Source organism: Balaenoptera ricei, chromosome 10 (genome assembly GCF_028023285.1).
Source record: "Balaenoptera ricei isolate mBalRic1 chromosome 10, mBalRic1.hap2, whole genome shotgun sequence".
In the NCBI taxonomy this organism is placed as follows: Eukaryota; Metazoa; Chordata; class Mammalia; order Artiodactyla; family Balaenopteridae; genus Balaenoptera; species Balaenoptera ricei.
Genome location: NC_082648.1, coordinates 89579766 through 89595850, shown reverse-complemented (window position 1 = coordinate 89595850; position 16085 = coordinate 89579766). Strand labels below are relative to the sequence as shown.

At 33.3% G+C, this 16085-nt stretch overlaps 2 protein-coding genes across 9 annotated transcripts in view; one reads left to right on the top strand and one right to left on the bottom strand.

Moving 5' to 3' along the window:
• Positions 1 to 10058, top strand: part of APPL2 (adaptor protein, phosphotyrosine interacting with PH domain and leucine zipper 2) — a 69994-nt gene extending 59936 nt beyond the window's left edge. For 2 of the 3 annotated variants that reach the window (XR_009505445.1, XR_009505443.1), the window contains 2 exons: positions 9118 to 9227; positions 9834 to 10058. The gene's annotated coding sequence lies outside the window, so the exon portion shown is untranslated. The remainder of the gene's footprint in view (positions 1 to 9117; positions 9228 to 9833) is intronic. The other variant, XR_009505444.1, reaches the window with a different exon arrangement.
• The window catches only part of WASHC4 (WASH complex subunit 4), an 85541-nt gene that overhangs the window by 30742 nt on the left and 38714 nt on the right, over positions 1 to 16085 (bottom strand). For all 6 annotated transcript variants that reach the window (XR_009505441.1, XR_009505440.1, XR_009505442.1 and 3 more), the window contains exons 25-32: positions 13632 to 13766; positions 11613 to 11721; positions 7756 to 7822; positions 7198 to 7284; positions 5113 to 5260; positions 2728 to 2824; positions 1942 to 2138; positions 1520 to 1619 (exon numbers count right to left, since the gene is read on the bottom strand). Coding sequence is in view for 3 of the 6 variants with exons in the window: in XM_059936808.1 (XP_059792791.1) it covers positions 1520 to 1619; positions 1942 to 2138; positions 2728 to 2824; positions 5113 to 5260; positions 7198 to 7284; positions 7756 to 7822; positions 11613 to 11721; positions 13632 to 13766 (940 nt within the window). In the remaining 3 variants the exon portion in view is untranslated. The remainder of the gene's footprint in view (positions 1 to 1519; positions 1620 to 1941; positions 2139 to 2727; positions 2825 to 5112; positions 5261 to 7197; positions 7285 to 7755; positions 7823 to 11612; positions 11722 to 13631; positions 13767 to 16085) is intronic.

Sequence of the window (16085 nt, the reverse complement as noted above, 5' to 3'; positions counted from 1 at the left end):
GTTTTTTATTATGACTGTGATAAAATGAATTTCTGCCTTTTGTGCAAAATGTCATATATATATATATTTCATTAACAGAGAAAAACTATTTAATGTTTTCAGCAACTTTGACAACATCTCTGAGCAAACTTTAGCTAAAATAGAGTCCTAAAACAGAACCACCACCCAGCATCAGGCATGTGGGTGACATACATTACCCAAAACCCTAGAGAGCTCCTTAAGAACAGCAGTCCAAAGCAAGGAGCTCCACTGAGACTGAAATGTTTGTTTTGTCTTAATGCTTTAGGCCTTAAAGTAAATGGCAATCCACCTGCAGAATATTCCTAGTTACCTAGGCTGGAGACAAGGTTCTGGCATCATGAAAGGCCTGAGCAGAACGTAAGCAATAACTCAATGTCTTCACAATTTAGATTATACTGACTCAAATTCTTCCAGATGGCTTCGCTAAATATTATTTTTAAATGAACCCAAACATAACATATATATTTTTTTATTTAATATATATTTAGTATCTTCCAGGTAACAGCCGGCAATCATTCTTCAAGAACATGATTATTATTCAGTCTAGATTCCAAAAATGCCTGCATATGCTAACAGTACTGATGGAACATTATCAACAGGGAATAGGGTAACTGATATAAGTGGTCTACCCAAATGAATCACCTCTATTCAGTGTGAAAAACATATTTATTTTAAAATTTAACTGGCAAAATAAGATTAACAAAAACATCACGTTTTATGAAGTATCTTTTATTCTTGATCTGTGAAATACAAGTAAGAAAAAGGAAAAAGAGCAAACATGAAACCTGTCATGTTGCTGTACCTAGTTTTAAGCTTCCAAAGAGGAAACCTAAGTTACATAATTTCCATAACAGAAAAAAGGAAATATCCATTCTTCAGGGGAGACAATTGTTGCTAAATTTCAAATTTGAGAGAAATGTACCACGAGGGTCCCTTAAGTATGAAATGCTGAACAATTTACACCCACAAAGAATATAATGGACAGGATCCCCTCCTTAATGACTATCAGCTATTACGGCTCTACTGCTCTCTAATTCTCCAAGGCCTGGCTGTGGAGGAGCACCGGAGGCTATTACTGTGACGCTAAAATGGCCTTGACTATTTTATGTCTCCTTCATCACCTGCCCCATACATTCAGTCAGTGTCCAGTCATCAGCAGCTCTGACTTAAGCCAACATTTAGTCTCCTCCTCTAATTTGTTCCTTCTTATCTGATACAGTTGAAGGATGAAAGAAAAAACCCTAAACTTGGTACATTTTTTTTAAATTAAGAGAAGATGAACTGAATAAAGAGTTATCTCAGAATGAAAATGCATAAACTATGTTAAATTTCTTTTCAGTTTCACAAATGATCCCCTTAGGCTTTACTTCTTTAAAAAGACATTTCTAGGTCTATATTATTTTTCAAAAAGAAAAGTCTGACTAGATAAATTGGGGTATTCGTGTCTACTATTAAAGACGGATTTATTGGTCTTTCCAAATTTAAGCCACTCACTGACCTTCTTTCTCTTTCTTTTCTTGGTTTTCTTCAGCTGCAGTCTTGTCAGCTCTGAAGAAAATTCTTGCACTGCTCAGTGAGAAACAGAGCAATTCAAATTCCTAAGTAAATTAAAAAAATTAGAAATAAAAGCTGAAAATACTTACTTTAGTAAAACATCAAAATTATATTTAATATCTCATTATTTCTAAAAAGCTCTAGTGAGTGCAAATTGCAAATACAGAAACTGAACTGTGTAATCCACCCATTTTTTAAGATATGAGTCAAATGGCTTCCAAATACCATTCATTTAAAAATATACTCTTATGACCACTATTCATCTTACTTGTTAAAATGGGAGTTTCAATATGATTTATGTTTCTTCAGTGATCAAGAAGTAATGGGTATTAAAAAGTCAAAGCAGATCTGACTGTTACTCTCTACCTGTAGATAAACATCCAGTCGCTTCTGAGTGAGATTCATGGTTTGTAGTAGTTTTTCATCCTGACTAGTTGACTGCACATTCTGTTGCTTAGCAACTGCTCTTATCTCCTTCAGGTACTTCTCTCTAACAGACTGGAACCAGTGAAGTGAGTCAAATTCCTGGTACTGATCCAAAAGCTTCAGAATATAAGCCACACCTAGAGTCACCAGCAAAACCAAAACGAAATTACAACGTGTAGACAAGTTATATTCTACTTCACCAGTAATTCCTAAAATTAAGCTAACCATTTTGAATTAACCCTCTTTCAAATTACATTTTACAGCACAAATGAATAAGTTTAGCAACATGGCTTAATTCCTCCTTAAAAACATATAAAGAACTAAAAAAAAAAAGGCCAATCAAGAAGAAATAACATGGCTATGAAAATCACCAGGAGATAATATATGGCTGTAAGGGTGGGGAAAAACTTCCACTGCTAAATAGACAACTAGGAAGCTACAGGGAAACTAAATACAAGATGCTCAAACTGTAAATAAAACCACAACAAAAACAAAGCCTAAATAATTAGGTCCAACCACTCTAAGTGATTAGCAATACCAAAGGAGCATGAACAACAGTATAAATAATGGTCAATCAGATGACCCAGCCAAAACATAAACAGTAAACACTGCTCATGAAAAACAAATCTACAAAGAGCACATAGCTCTATTCTCAAGCAAACATTTTGAAAAATCCATTGTAAGGTAAACATAAACTTCATGAGAAAACAATTCCACTAAGCTTACCCATGGCAAAGCCATCATCAGTAAAGGCAGCTCCAATTTTATTTTTTTTATTCAATTTCTCCTTGCAACTAATGGAATGCTCTACAAAGTTGAGGGTCTAAAAAGATATAACATATTAGAGAAACAATTGTGCTAAAAAATCTTCAGTTCCTAAAACAGACATTTCAAAAATTATAAACAGGATCTCTTCTAAGCTCCTGTCCTTTTGATTTGAAACATTTCCCTCATATAAATAGCCTCTTGGTGAGGTCATAATCTGTATAAGTATCTCTTAATGGCTCTTCTTTCCAAGTTCTTTAAATATGAGCACTCCCTCAATCACCACTTAACCCAAGCACAGTGCTTTTGTGTATGGTTCATTCTAAAATATTATGCACATTTAACAAATGAAGGCACTGAGATTTGAGAGGTTTTAGTAACTTGCCTAAAGTCATACTCTAAATCAAAGTTGTAGTCAGAAAAGTAGGCCTGCTTTACTTAAAAGCTCAAGTGCTCTTAAGCATGGCAGTCCTTACTTCTGCCCACCCAATTCATTCTACAATAGTATTTCTTACCATATTCTCAGTTTAAAAGGCTTAGTAGTCATTCAGATAAACAAATTCCCCCCAAAAAAGCACTTCCCTAAAAGTTTAGCTCCTCTGAAATACCTTATCTAATCACAGCATTTATTCAACAAATATTTACTGAAACTTAATAATACCAGGCATTATTAAATAATTACAATAAAAAAATGAATACCATCAAAGAGTTCACACTCTACAGAGCAGCACTCCTGGCAATGACAGAAATGCTGTGTATCTACATTGTCCGATACAGTAAGCCACTAGCCACATATGGCCACTGTGCACTTGAAATGTGTATGGTAAAACTTAGGAGCTGAACTGAATTTCTTTATAAAATTTTAACTAATTTACATTTAAGTAGCCACTAGGGGCTACAAAAGGATAGCACAGCACTGGGATAGAGAGAGACCTGTTTAAAAATAATTATGGTACAGTGTGATAAGTACTATAATAGCTTACACTGGAAACAAGATTATCAAGTTCCACTTTTTTTGCCTGTAAAACTTACTTGGCAGTTAATCACATTTTATAAAATCTTTGTCAACTGTTACTTAAATCTTCTTTAGATATCTCATTTATGTTTGTCTTCTTTCTGGAATTAGATTATAAACTCAAGGACACAAGAATAGCGTCCTATACTTCTCTTCTTTGTAGTGTTTGTAATCCCTCTTGTTTTCTCCATCACTAACTGAATTCTGACAGCAGCTCTGCAAAACTACTCTTCCTCAATCCCACAAATGGTTTGCCGTTGCTGTTTACCATGAATTCAAATTAAAGAAATATGGTGAGAACTCACCGTGAGTTAACTACACTATTATCAAAGTATAACTAAGATAGACTCGCCTCCAATCTGACACTTCATATTCATATCTGAAGATGAAAAGATAATGCCTATCAGATAACTGTGGACATTTTTGCTACATAACAATTATTATAATAGAGCATTAACAATTAACATATAAAAAACAGTAGAAAGGAAAATGCGTGAAGAAAAAAGCTGTCCATAGGCCATCAGCTACTTTCAATGGATAATAATGGTTCTAATATGTTAGAACATATGTGTTAATTCAGGCAGCAACGTGAAAAGTTATTACTCGATCAAAGTTAGATGTAATCAAAAGCTACGTGTGCTCAGTGATATTTAGACTTTAGAGCTATCCATTTACAAATTTTTTATGAAAGAGCTGTGTTATAGAAACCTTTATAGAAAAATAACTTATTGCTAATATATACCTCTCTAATCTCTCAACTCCATTTTCCCCACTGCGATTTTGGTTAACTTGAGCTATTTTTAAGATGCCAACTACAGAATTAGAGCAAAACATACCATATACTACAACGAGAAAGCACTAAAATTTTAGCTTAGATGTTCATATTTACTACCAAAAAGACAGAAGTTGTCCTCAAATAGTATGCTTTTAAGAAATACTTCATATTGTAACGGTCTATATTAATCACTTAAAATGATTATATGGTATAATTCAGCCCAAAGATTATATGGTGTGTGTGGGTGTGGGTGTGGGTGTATATATATATATATATATATATATAAAAAATAGTGTATACTCAAGTAATTTTAATCACACTAGGATTTCTCTGGCTGTTATGAACAAATAAGAATCTATCTGAACTATGAATAAGTCTCATTCTGCATAGCTAATAAGTAAAAATTCTAGGCCGCATTCACTGAGACCACATTTAGTTTTATCTACAACCAGAAAGTCAACAATATAGTCTGTTTGCATTTCCTGCTGTAAAAAAAACTGGATCTATTTATTAATACTTTTTCAAAAAAATCATTTTGTATACTAAAAATACTCACCAGAGGTGGAACAATGATATAGAAATTTCGGAGATGTATATTCTTCGGCCTTCGAAACTCTGGAGCAAAAACATCCACAAGCATTTTGAAATACTCTGTGCCTTCGGCAGAATTTCGGGTGTGATCACTGAGGACTGAATCCAAATGCCTAAAATACAAAAAAATTATTTACTTGGTTCGTTTCTCAAAAGAAGATGTGGCTTTTAAAATCCACTTCTCATTAGTTTAGATGAGAGCACTCAAAAATATGAAATATAAGACATTTCTAAGTAAACTTCCTTGGGGTTCAGAATGAACTCATTTTTTTATGGACAGAGGCTAATCAATATGATTTAATTAACTTAGTCCCTAAAACAGAATATGTAGCGTCTCTTGGAACTTTACAGAGTTTTGTATTTCTTCTTCTCACAATGAGCCCTGTAGAATTCCATTTCATTGTAAATAAATTCCTTTTCATCTTAAATCTCTTCACTAACACTTCTTCTATACCTCCTTACCTCAACTGAAACCCATCTCCTTTTGAAGAACTTAGCTTCCCACTCAACCTTCAGAAATATTAGCTGCTTTTTCTCCTACATCCCTTATGTATAGCTATTACCACTTCCAAATTATTATTCCCCCACCACTAGACAGTCTTAGAAATCTCTCCTTTGAGACTCACATGATCCAACTGTATCCAACTACCCCTTCCTGAAAGCAGGCATCTATAACGGTTTTAACCACTGCTCTACATTTATTTATCTTGGACTATGATACCTACTCCAGTTCTCCTCCATCATTCTGGAAGACTTAATGTCCATTTAGATAATCAATTCATTATCATAACCTCATAACTCCATGACTTCACCTGCCATGAACTTTCCTTCACTTGATGAGTGAACATTTTGGGCGAGAATACAAAATAGGTACTTGCCATTACATTGCATCAGGGGGCCCTATAATGTCAGCATGTCCTGTTACTGGTGATGCTAAGTTTGATCACCTGGTTAAGGTGGAATACATCAGTCTCTCCATTGCGAAGATGTTTTTTTCCCTTTGTGTTTAATAATCAATTTCTGAGATAATTTTTTCATAGTGAATGAATACTCTGTTCTCCAAAAATGTTTGAGAACCCAATGTTTTGACGATTTGTCTCATTTCAAGTATTACAGTGATGGTTGCAAAACTGTTTTTTTCCCCTAAATTTTCTCATCCCTTCTATATTTACTAGCTGGCTAGCACTGTAAAAAGGAACTTTCCCTCTGCTTCTCCAACTTTTCTTATTATCACTATACTCACGGTTTCTTTTTTAATTCAATGTATTGTAAGCAATTTCTACCATTATTCTTTTTGATATTCAAATTGTCTCCACTTTGCCCAGGGGTGCCCCTTCATGCCTGACTCAATAAGTGTTACAATTATTAATAATATAACTTAGTTTTCTAAAGACTTTCTTAACAATTCTGCATGCCTCTCTCAAGTTTTAAATTGTTTTCCAAAATCACTATTTACTCAAGTCTGTAGATCTGCACTGTCCAATAAGATAGTCATTAGCTGTTTAAATTTAAATGAAATAAAAATTTTAATTCAGTTCCCTAGTCCCATTAGCCCTATTTCCAGTATTCAACAGCTACATGTGGTTGTGACTACTGTACTGGACACTGCTGCTCTAGATTACATGAAAGGAAGGACTAGTATTCTAGAAATGTGTTGGCAAATAGAAGTATTTAAAAAGAGTACAAAGAAATAAGTGAAATTAGTTTTATTAATGAGATATTTGGCATTCTTTTTTAAACACTAAATCCTCAAAATCAGTTATGAACTTTACAATTTAGCACATTTCAATTCGGACTAGACACATGTCAGGTGTTCAACAGTCACATGTATTAGAGACCATGGTCTAGAAGATCCCTTTTAGGGAAGTTGGAAAGACATCAGAATACTGTAGTCTTGAAAACATTATATTTCATAAACTGAGACCATAACTTGCATAGTAAAAACACTGACATATAAGTTTATATATTACCCTCTAGCCTTGTCTTTAGCATTTAAATGAACATATACTTTTTAAATCTCCAAATTTAAATTATTCCAAAATTAGATTACCTAGCTGCTTTTAATGTTTCTTCTGCAAGACCTTCTTCTTTTACTAGTTCTTCAAAATTTACAATATCTTCAAGATCAGGTACAAATCTACATAAGAATTTGGGAAGGAATTTATTAAGTTAAATATGTGCAATTGATACAGATATGAAAGCAGTACTGGAAGACTCTAAATTTTTCAACTGTATCTTTGGAAAGAATTTTGCATTTCAGTTATATTATTAATATCACTTTAGTTCCATAATTGAATTTTAGATATATGAATAATCAAGTTATCCTTAAAAATCATGTAATCTATAGAACCATTCACAAACTGTACCAATAAAAGAAATTAACTATAACTTTAAGAGAAATAAAGCTTTTCAACGGTCTGCTGTAGTCTTAAAATTTGAGAAAAAATTTAACTAGTACAATTAATGATTTTCTTTCATATTTGATCTCAAAATATATCAACAAAAAAAGAAAAAAACCCTCTCTACAATATTACTTATAAAAAACACAGATTTAATGACAAAATTTCTAAATGGCATAAACAAGGCAAAAATATGTTTGCATCCATACCTAATGGCATTGCTGCTACAATGAAGGCCACCAGATCTTATCATCCGTACATAGCCCATAGCATTACCTTAAAAACCACACACAAAAAAAATCAGATGTTTATACAAATAACTCTAAGTTCTAATAATCAGGAATACAGTTATTTATAGCAATTACAAGGTTTCCACTCCTAAGTAGCAAGAGATTTTGCTGTATTTTACACTTCAGTTTTTGCTCCATAAAAATAAAACTTACATATTTGTGCACTTAAAATATAAATGTACATATATACATCTATATTAAATATTTTTTAAATAAATGTAACTTTCACTTGTAAAGTCATTAAATGCTGACGACATTTTAAAAAATCAAACTTTAAAAAAAAAAAATCAAACTTTAATATATTACTAGATCAATAATTTCTTCACTCACATTAAGTATGTGTCTGTGTCTCTCTCTCACTCTCATACACACACACAGCCGGAAGTGATATTCAGAAATCCTTATCTGATGCCTCCCAAACTAATATGTCCAACCTGGGCTACTCCTCTAGGCTTTTTTATCCAATGCCTACACCTACATGTCTAAGAGAAATTTTAATTTAGTAAGTTCAACTCAAACTCAAGATCTTCATCCCCAATTATATTTTCTACCTTAGAAACTGACAATTCTATCCTTCCAGTAGCTCAGGCCAAATGCGCTGAAGTCATCCCTGACTCCTTCCTTTCTCTCACACTTTATATCTAATCAATGGGCAAATTATGTTGGCTCTACCTTCAAAATGTAGCCAGAATCCAACCAGTTTTCACCACCTTCACAGCTATCACCCTATTCCAAACCAGCAACATCTCCTGCCTAGAAATGCACTATGCAATGGCCTCCTGATCTCTCTACTTCCACCTTTAGTGTCCCACCCCTTACAATGTTTCCTTCACATAGCGGCTGGTGGTTCTTTTAAAACTAAGTTGGAGCATTTCATTCCTTTTCTGAAAACTCTACAATAGCTTTCCATCTCAGAATAAAATCCAAATTCCTAACATGGTCATCACAGCCTTGTATGATCTTGCCCCTTGCTGCTGTTCTGATACCATGCCCTACCATTCAGGTCTTCACTAACTCCATTCCAGCCCCTGACTATTTCCCAAAAATGCCAAGCAGACTCAGGGATTTTACATTTACTGTCGCCTCTTTCTGGTATACTCTTTTCCTAGCTATGCATGCACATGGCTTATTCCTCCATGTTATTTAGGTTCCTGCCCATATGTCACCTCCTTAGAGCTTTCCCTGAATATCACTAAATAGCACTGCCCAGCCCCACTACATCTCCTTACTCAGCACCTATCATTGATAAATTACATATCTCTTTGTGTCTCATCCCACTAGAATGCAAGATCCATGATACAGCTTTTGTCTTCTTCACTGCTCTATCCCTAGAGCCAACATTTCCTACTCAAATGAAATGAAATTACTTGGGAGAAAGAAGAGACAAAAAGGTAAGAAGCTGTTAACATTTCACAACCATATATTACAGTAATATGTACTTTATATACATAATCTCATCTGATACCTTTTAAAACCCTCAAGTAGTATTACTGAATCTATTTTAAGGCTTATCTCAATATGAGAGATGATGTTAAAATGTTTCTTTATGCATCTTAGACAAATCAAGTATCTAGTGTGATTGTTTTCCTCCAAATTGTCAAACTGGTATCTGGCTGATCAAATGTGCTAGTGAGAAGCAAATAGAGAGTAGCAGTTAAAAGCAAACCTCTGAAGCCAGACTAGTTGGGTTCAAATATGGACTCTGTACTTTTTAGCTATAAAACCTAGGTCAAGTTATAAACTTTGTGTCTTAGTCTCCACATCTGTTAAATTAAGCTCTAAAGGGGCAAAGACTTTGTTTATTGTCATAGGTATCACCAGCACCTAGGAACATTGTGTTGTCCTCAATAAACCTGTGGAATGAATGAATGGAAATAACATTTACTTCATAACACTGTTGAGTTTTACATGCATTAGAACATATAAAGCACTCAGAACAGCCTTGGCACATAGTAAATAAATGCCCAATAAATGTTAATGGTTGTTAATTATTTCAGCAGGCAAAGAAGGACTTAGACAAAAGGACTTCTCACTTTGCTCCCGGCTCTGAGATTCCTTACTCCTTTTCTCAAGCGAGTGAAGAGACTCAAAAGCACATTACAATTTTTTATAGGCAGAGGTAAAGAATTTATATTTCCTAAGAAGAGAATAAAGAATAAAATGCTGGAACAAAGTAAAAAGGATAATATGCGCCAACTGCGGAATACATGCTAGTGGCAACAGAGGTGTCGTTATTTTTTGTGTATTGGGGGAAAATGTGTATTTTGATGTGTATTGGGGGAAAATGACTAGCATACTAAGCTCATGATTTAATGATAATTTCACAGTACAAAATTATACTTTTAAAAAATATAAAAACATGAAATAAATACTACTACAGGCAGTATTCACATGGGGGAAAAAACTCAGATACTGGTATATGAATTAAGTGAAGTTTTAAGCAACACTGCTCCAGAGAAACAGCTCTTAATCTGAGGCCCACGGACTCTGACTTTGAGCACCTGAACTCCAGTGTATTATATGCACAACTGTATGTGAACGTGCATACGGGCATTATTCTGGGAAAAACAAAAATCAATCCAGAGCTTTCATCAGATTCTCAAAAAGGGTTAAAAACTACTGCTCCAAAAGTTTACAATCTAATATGTCATCAAATATCACTATGAATAAAAAAGTACTTATTTGAAAATACCTTATTATTAAATTGTTTAAAATTAAAAATTTACTAAGGTAAAATTCTCTAAGTTCTTGTACCAATACAAAATAGAAAGACCTAATATTATGTAAACCAATTAATTTATAAAACTTAAGCTAGTGCTCACTGACTTTACTACCTAACTAAATGCTTATAATACCCTTCCCACTAGTAAACTTAAAGCCCCTTAGAACAAAGGCTATTTGTATTCTTAGCATCTAGAAAAATATCTGGTGTAACAGAGCCTTTATAAATGTTTGATAAATGAATGAATGAATCTCAGGAGCCACAATTTTACCAAATTATAGTCAATAAGAATTTACTAACTGCTTGGTGTCTGCAACTGTGAAGAATACAAAACACCTTTGAACTTGGAGCCAAAAAAGTCCCAGCAACGCCACTTCTCTCTCTTCTCTTTTTTCATCTTTAAAAACATGACTACATGCCTATCTCAAGGGTTACTGTGCAGATATTAATAGAGATAATATATGTGAAAAGCTCAAGCATAAAGTTTTTTTAATCTAGGATTATTTTTAAATGCAGTTCTTATTTTTAAATATAGTATTACACATTTCAGAAGCCAAGTTCTACTTGTAAGCAGAAGGGCAACTCAAGAAATTAAATATAAATATGAAATGATGTAGCACAGAAAAATTATTAGTTAATTTCACATAAACATTTCACACATTTGCATTTAGGCTTAACTTTTAAAAGTCTAAAACACTGCCTTGAACAGAGTAGGTACCCAATAAATAGTTACCAGTTGACTATTTACCATGAGTATGGCCTTTGAGATGAGTAGGTTATTATATTTTTAATTTAACTGAAGAGCTTATCCACAAAAAGTTATTTATATTATTTATAAATATTTCATTTATTTAAATTACAATCTCTCAATTATTATTATGCACCAACAGTCTAATCATACCTGAAAAACTTTTGGTAAGAAAAGGAAACTATTAGTGAAATAAAGCTGAACTCGGGCACTCACATATTAAGTTTATTCGTATGAGATACTTAATATATGAGATAGATTCTTGGGATTTGTACTTTATTTCCCAACACTTTTACAATAACTTACCAATTTGGCTGATGAGTTGCCTGAACTGATCAAGGTAGCTTTGTCCCTCTGGGGTTATTCCAAGTTTTCTGATGCCTCGATTGAATTTTTCTGCTCTTTCAAAAGGATACTAGGGAGATAATTTGAAGACTACCATTATTAACAAAGACCCCTAAAACATAAAATGCCTACCATGACAATACCACTGTCCTAATTTTGTATTTCCATTGTGCTTAAAAAAAAGTCACTGAACTCTAATGACAAAAAATTTATAGCACAAAAACTACCAACATTCAAGGTCAATATAAACTAAATAAGGAGAATAATTATTAATGCCACCAAATTTAGGTTTTCCACCACCATTATTTGTCTCCCTAGACCCAACTACTCTGTCAGATAGATAAAAGAAATCAACTCCTCCTAGAAACATTCGTTCAGAAATGTGTGACTAAGTTTCCATGGTCTGAGAAGTATCAGGGACTTATAGTTTTTCAAGTCTTAGCTAATTAAAAGATTTCGAAAATTACTCATTTTATATTAATAAAAAATGGAAACAATACTTATCCAACAACAGTTTTATTATTTATTTCTCTAAACACTAGTAACTTCTGTTCCAATAAAGATGAGAGTGAATATAATTTTGTACTGATAACTGTAATCTGTAATTTTAATAATTATTTCACCAGAAAGTAATATTTTGCTGCTCTGACACTGAAAAGAACTAACAACTAGTGTATAAAAGGGCTGGAACTAGGTGATGCTTAAGATAGTTCTGGATGTGGCAAATCAAACGTAAGATCCATCTAAGCCTGTTGGTTCTCCATCCACATGGTTATATGCCTCTGTACTGTTACCACTTGCAATTCTTCATTTCACTATGGGAAAACTTAGCCCTGAGGGTGAAGGGAAAACGACATTCTTATAAATTATAGATGGGACTGTCAGTTGGTACAGTATTTTTAGAGTACTTGGCAATATGTATCAGAATTTTAAATACTCATATTCTTTGCCCTTTTCCTCTTCAAGGAATTTGTCTTTCAAAAATATTTGAACACACAGATAAATGTGCAAAGATGTTATGTGTAGCACCGTTTGTAACACAGAAAAATCAGAAAAAACTAAATATCCACTCAGTAGGAGAAGGTTAAAGGAGTTACAGTATACATTTTTACTATCAACTCTTTAAAAGAATGAGGTAGACCTATAAGTACTGACATGTGATAAGCACACTGCAAAACAGTATGTTTAGTTTTAGTCCATTTTTGTTAAGAAAAAAAAAGCAATTATTTGTAATGCACAAATACATATTTATCACACAGACATCTGGAGGGCATCACATGACACTGTTAATAGCAACTGCCTCCAGAAAATGAAACTGGAAGGAAAGAGAAATGAGGGAGGATATTTAGTTTATGCACTCTATATTGCCTAAATGTTTCAAAATGAGTATGTTCTGCTTGTGTATTATTTTAAAACAAAGAAAGGTAACACCTGACTACATTGATCATTTAATTTTTCCTTACACTTTTGTTTACAGTGAATGCAAAGAGTAAGAAATTGCGAGGGAAAATATAGAAAATAGGAAGCCAAATCAAGGAGACATTATGTGAAAAATAATAAAGAAAAAAACACCCCAAGAGAGTAACTCATAATGAATTTAGCATAAACATTTGCCATACAGGCAAACCTTGGAGATATTGCAGGTTTGGTTCAAGGCCACCACAATGAAGCAAATATCGCAATAAAGTAACATGAATTTTCTGGTTTCCCAGTGCATATAAAAATTATGCTTACACTGCACTGCAGTCTATTAAGTGTGCAATACCATTATGTGTAAAAAAAAATGTACATGCCTTAATTTAAAAATACTTTATTACTAAAAAATGCTAACCATCATCTGAAAACACAGGTTTGCCACAAACCAATTTGTAAGAAAGGCAGTATCTGAGAAGCACAATAAAGCAAAGCACAGTAATATAAGGTAAGCTTATATACTCAACAGCTGAATCAAACTACCTTAAAAAGAATATGTAAAAATACCTTATGATCATTTTGGTCCTTGATTTCCCTGAAAAACCGAATATCTTTAATCAATCTGGATTTGATATGTTCATCATACATAAATTGGCTAAATATATAGAACTTCTTTTTCAAAAACTGGTAGGTGAAATTAACCTATAAAATTAAAATTTCAAAAATTGGAGAAAGTTATGAAAATTAATTTCAAATCAATATTACTGAATAAAATAGCCTATTTATAAAGTCTAATTCATGTTGGACCTGAAATATTTAAATAAATGAAGTTTTTTTTGCCCAAGTTTACAGAGCTTTCTAAAAGCTCCCCTTAAATATTTTTATGATACAAAAGGAAAAAAGAAATCTAAAAAATGGAAAATACTTTCATAATAAGACTAAGAGCTACAGTAAGAATCATAAACCAGATTTGACACTCTAGTTTTCAAGTCATAAACCACACTCAGAAGTTTCTATGTTCCACCATTCATAAGATTACTTATTACTAATCTACATGTCCAAAATGATACTAAAGTAAGAAACATGGTGCTCTTTGACCTTTCCTGAAGGAAGAGAGTAAACATTCAATTATTTATCCATAAATATTTTGAGCACCTCTTATGTGCAAGGCAAAGTGCCTGCTCTCATGCTAGACATGGTCATCATCAAGAAGTGTATATTCTAGCAGGACAGGCATTTTAAGACAAGTATATGTTAAATAAACTATTATATCTCACTGCAATAATTTCTAAAATGAGAAGTGTAGGTGTTCTGAGAATGGGTTAAAAGGTCCTGACCTAGACTCAGAAAACACTGAAAAAGCAGGATTGGAGCTGAGATTAAAGTCAAAATAACAAGATTAATTTTGACCTATAGATGAAAGCCTTGTACTAATTTCCATCCCCACCACCCTCAAATATTACTAATATATTTTTGCATATGTATGCGCTTTTTTTGTTTCTATTTCATTTATTTCTGCTCTGATCTTTATGATTTCTTTCCTTCTGCTAACTTTGGGTTTTGTTTGTTCTTCTTTCTCTAGTTTCTTTAGGTGTAAGGTTAGATTGTTTACTTGAGATTTTTCTTGTTTCTTTAGGTACGCTTGTATAGCTATAAACTTCCCTCTTAGAACTGCTTTTGCTGCATCCCATAGTTTTTGGGTCGTCGTGTTTTCATTGTCATTTGTCTCTAGGTATTTTTTGATTTCCTCTTTGATTTCTTCAGTGATCTCTTGGTTATTTAGTAACGTATTGTTTAGCCTCCATGTGTTTGTGTTTTTTACGTTTTTTCCCCTGTAATTCATTTCTAATCTCATAGCGTTGTGGTCAGAAAAGATGCTTGATATGATTTCAATTTTCTTAAATTTACTGAGGCTTGATTTGTGACCCAAGATGTGATCTATCCTGGAGAATGTTCCGTGCGCACTTGAGAAGAACGTGTAATCTGCTGTTTTTGGATGGAATGTCCTATAAATATCAATTAAATCTATCTGGTCTATTGTGTCATTTAAAGCTTCTGTTTCCTTATTTATTTTCTGTTTGGATGATCTGTCCATTGGTGTAAGTGAGGTGTTAAAGTCCCCCACTATTATTGTGTTACTGTCAATTTCCTCTTTTATAGCTGTTAGCAGTTGCCTTATGTATTGAGGCGCTCCTATGTTGGATGCATATATATTTATAATTGTTATATCTTCTTCTTGGATTGATCCCTTGATCATTATGTAGTATCCTTCCTTGTCTCTTGTAACATTCTTTATTTTAAAGTCTATTTTATCTGATATGAGTATAGCTACTCCAGCTTTCTTTTGATTTCCATTTGCATGGAATATCTTTTTCCATCCCCTCACTTTCAGTCTGTATGTGTCCCTAGGTCTAAAGTGCGTCTCTTGTAGACAGCATATATATGGGTCTTGTTTTTGTATCCATTCAGCAAGCCTGTGTCTTTTGGTTGGAGCATTTAATCCATTCACGTTTAAGGTAATTATCGATATGTATGTTCCTATGACCATTTTCTTAATTGTTTTGGGTTTGTTTTTGTAGGTCCTTTTCTTCTCTTGTGTTTCCCACTTAGAGAAGTTCCTTTAGCATTTGTTGTAGAGCTGGTTTGGTGGTGCTGAATTCTCTTAGCTTTTGCTTGTCTGTAAAGCTTTTGATTTCTCCATCAAATCTGAATGAGATCCTTGCTGGGTAGAGTAATCTTGGTTGTAGGTTCTTCCCTTTCATCACTTTAAGTATATCATGCCACTCCCTTCTGGCTTGTAGAGTTTCTGCTGAGAAATCAGCTGTTAACCTTATGAGTTCCCTTGTATGTTATTTGTCATTTTTCCCTTGCTGCTTTCAATAATTTTTCTTTGTCTTTAATTTTTTCCACTTTGATTACTATGTGTCTCGGCATGTTTCTCCTTGGGTTTATCCTGTATGGGACTCTCTGCGCTTCCTGGACTTGGGTGGCTATTTCCTTTCCCATATTAGGGAAGTTTTC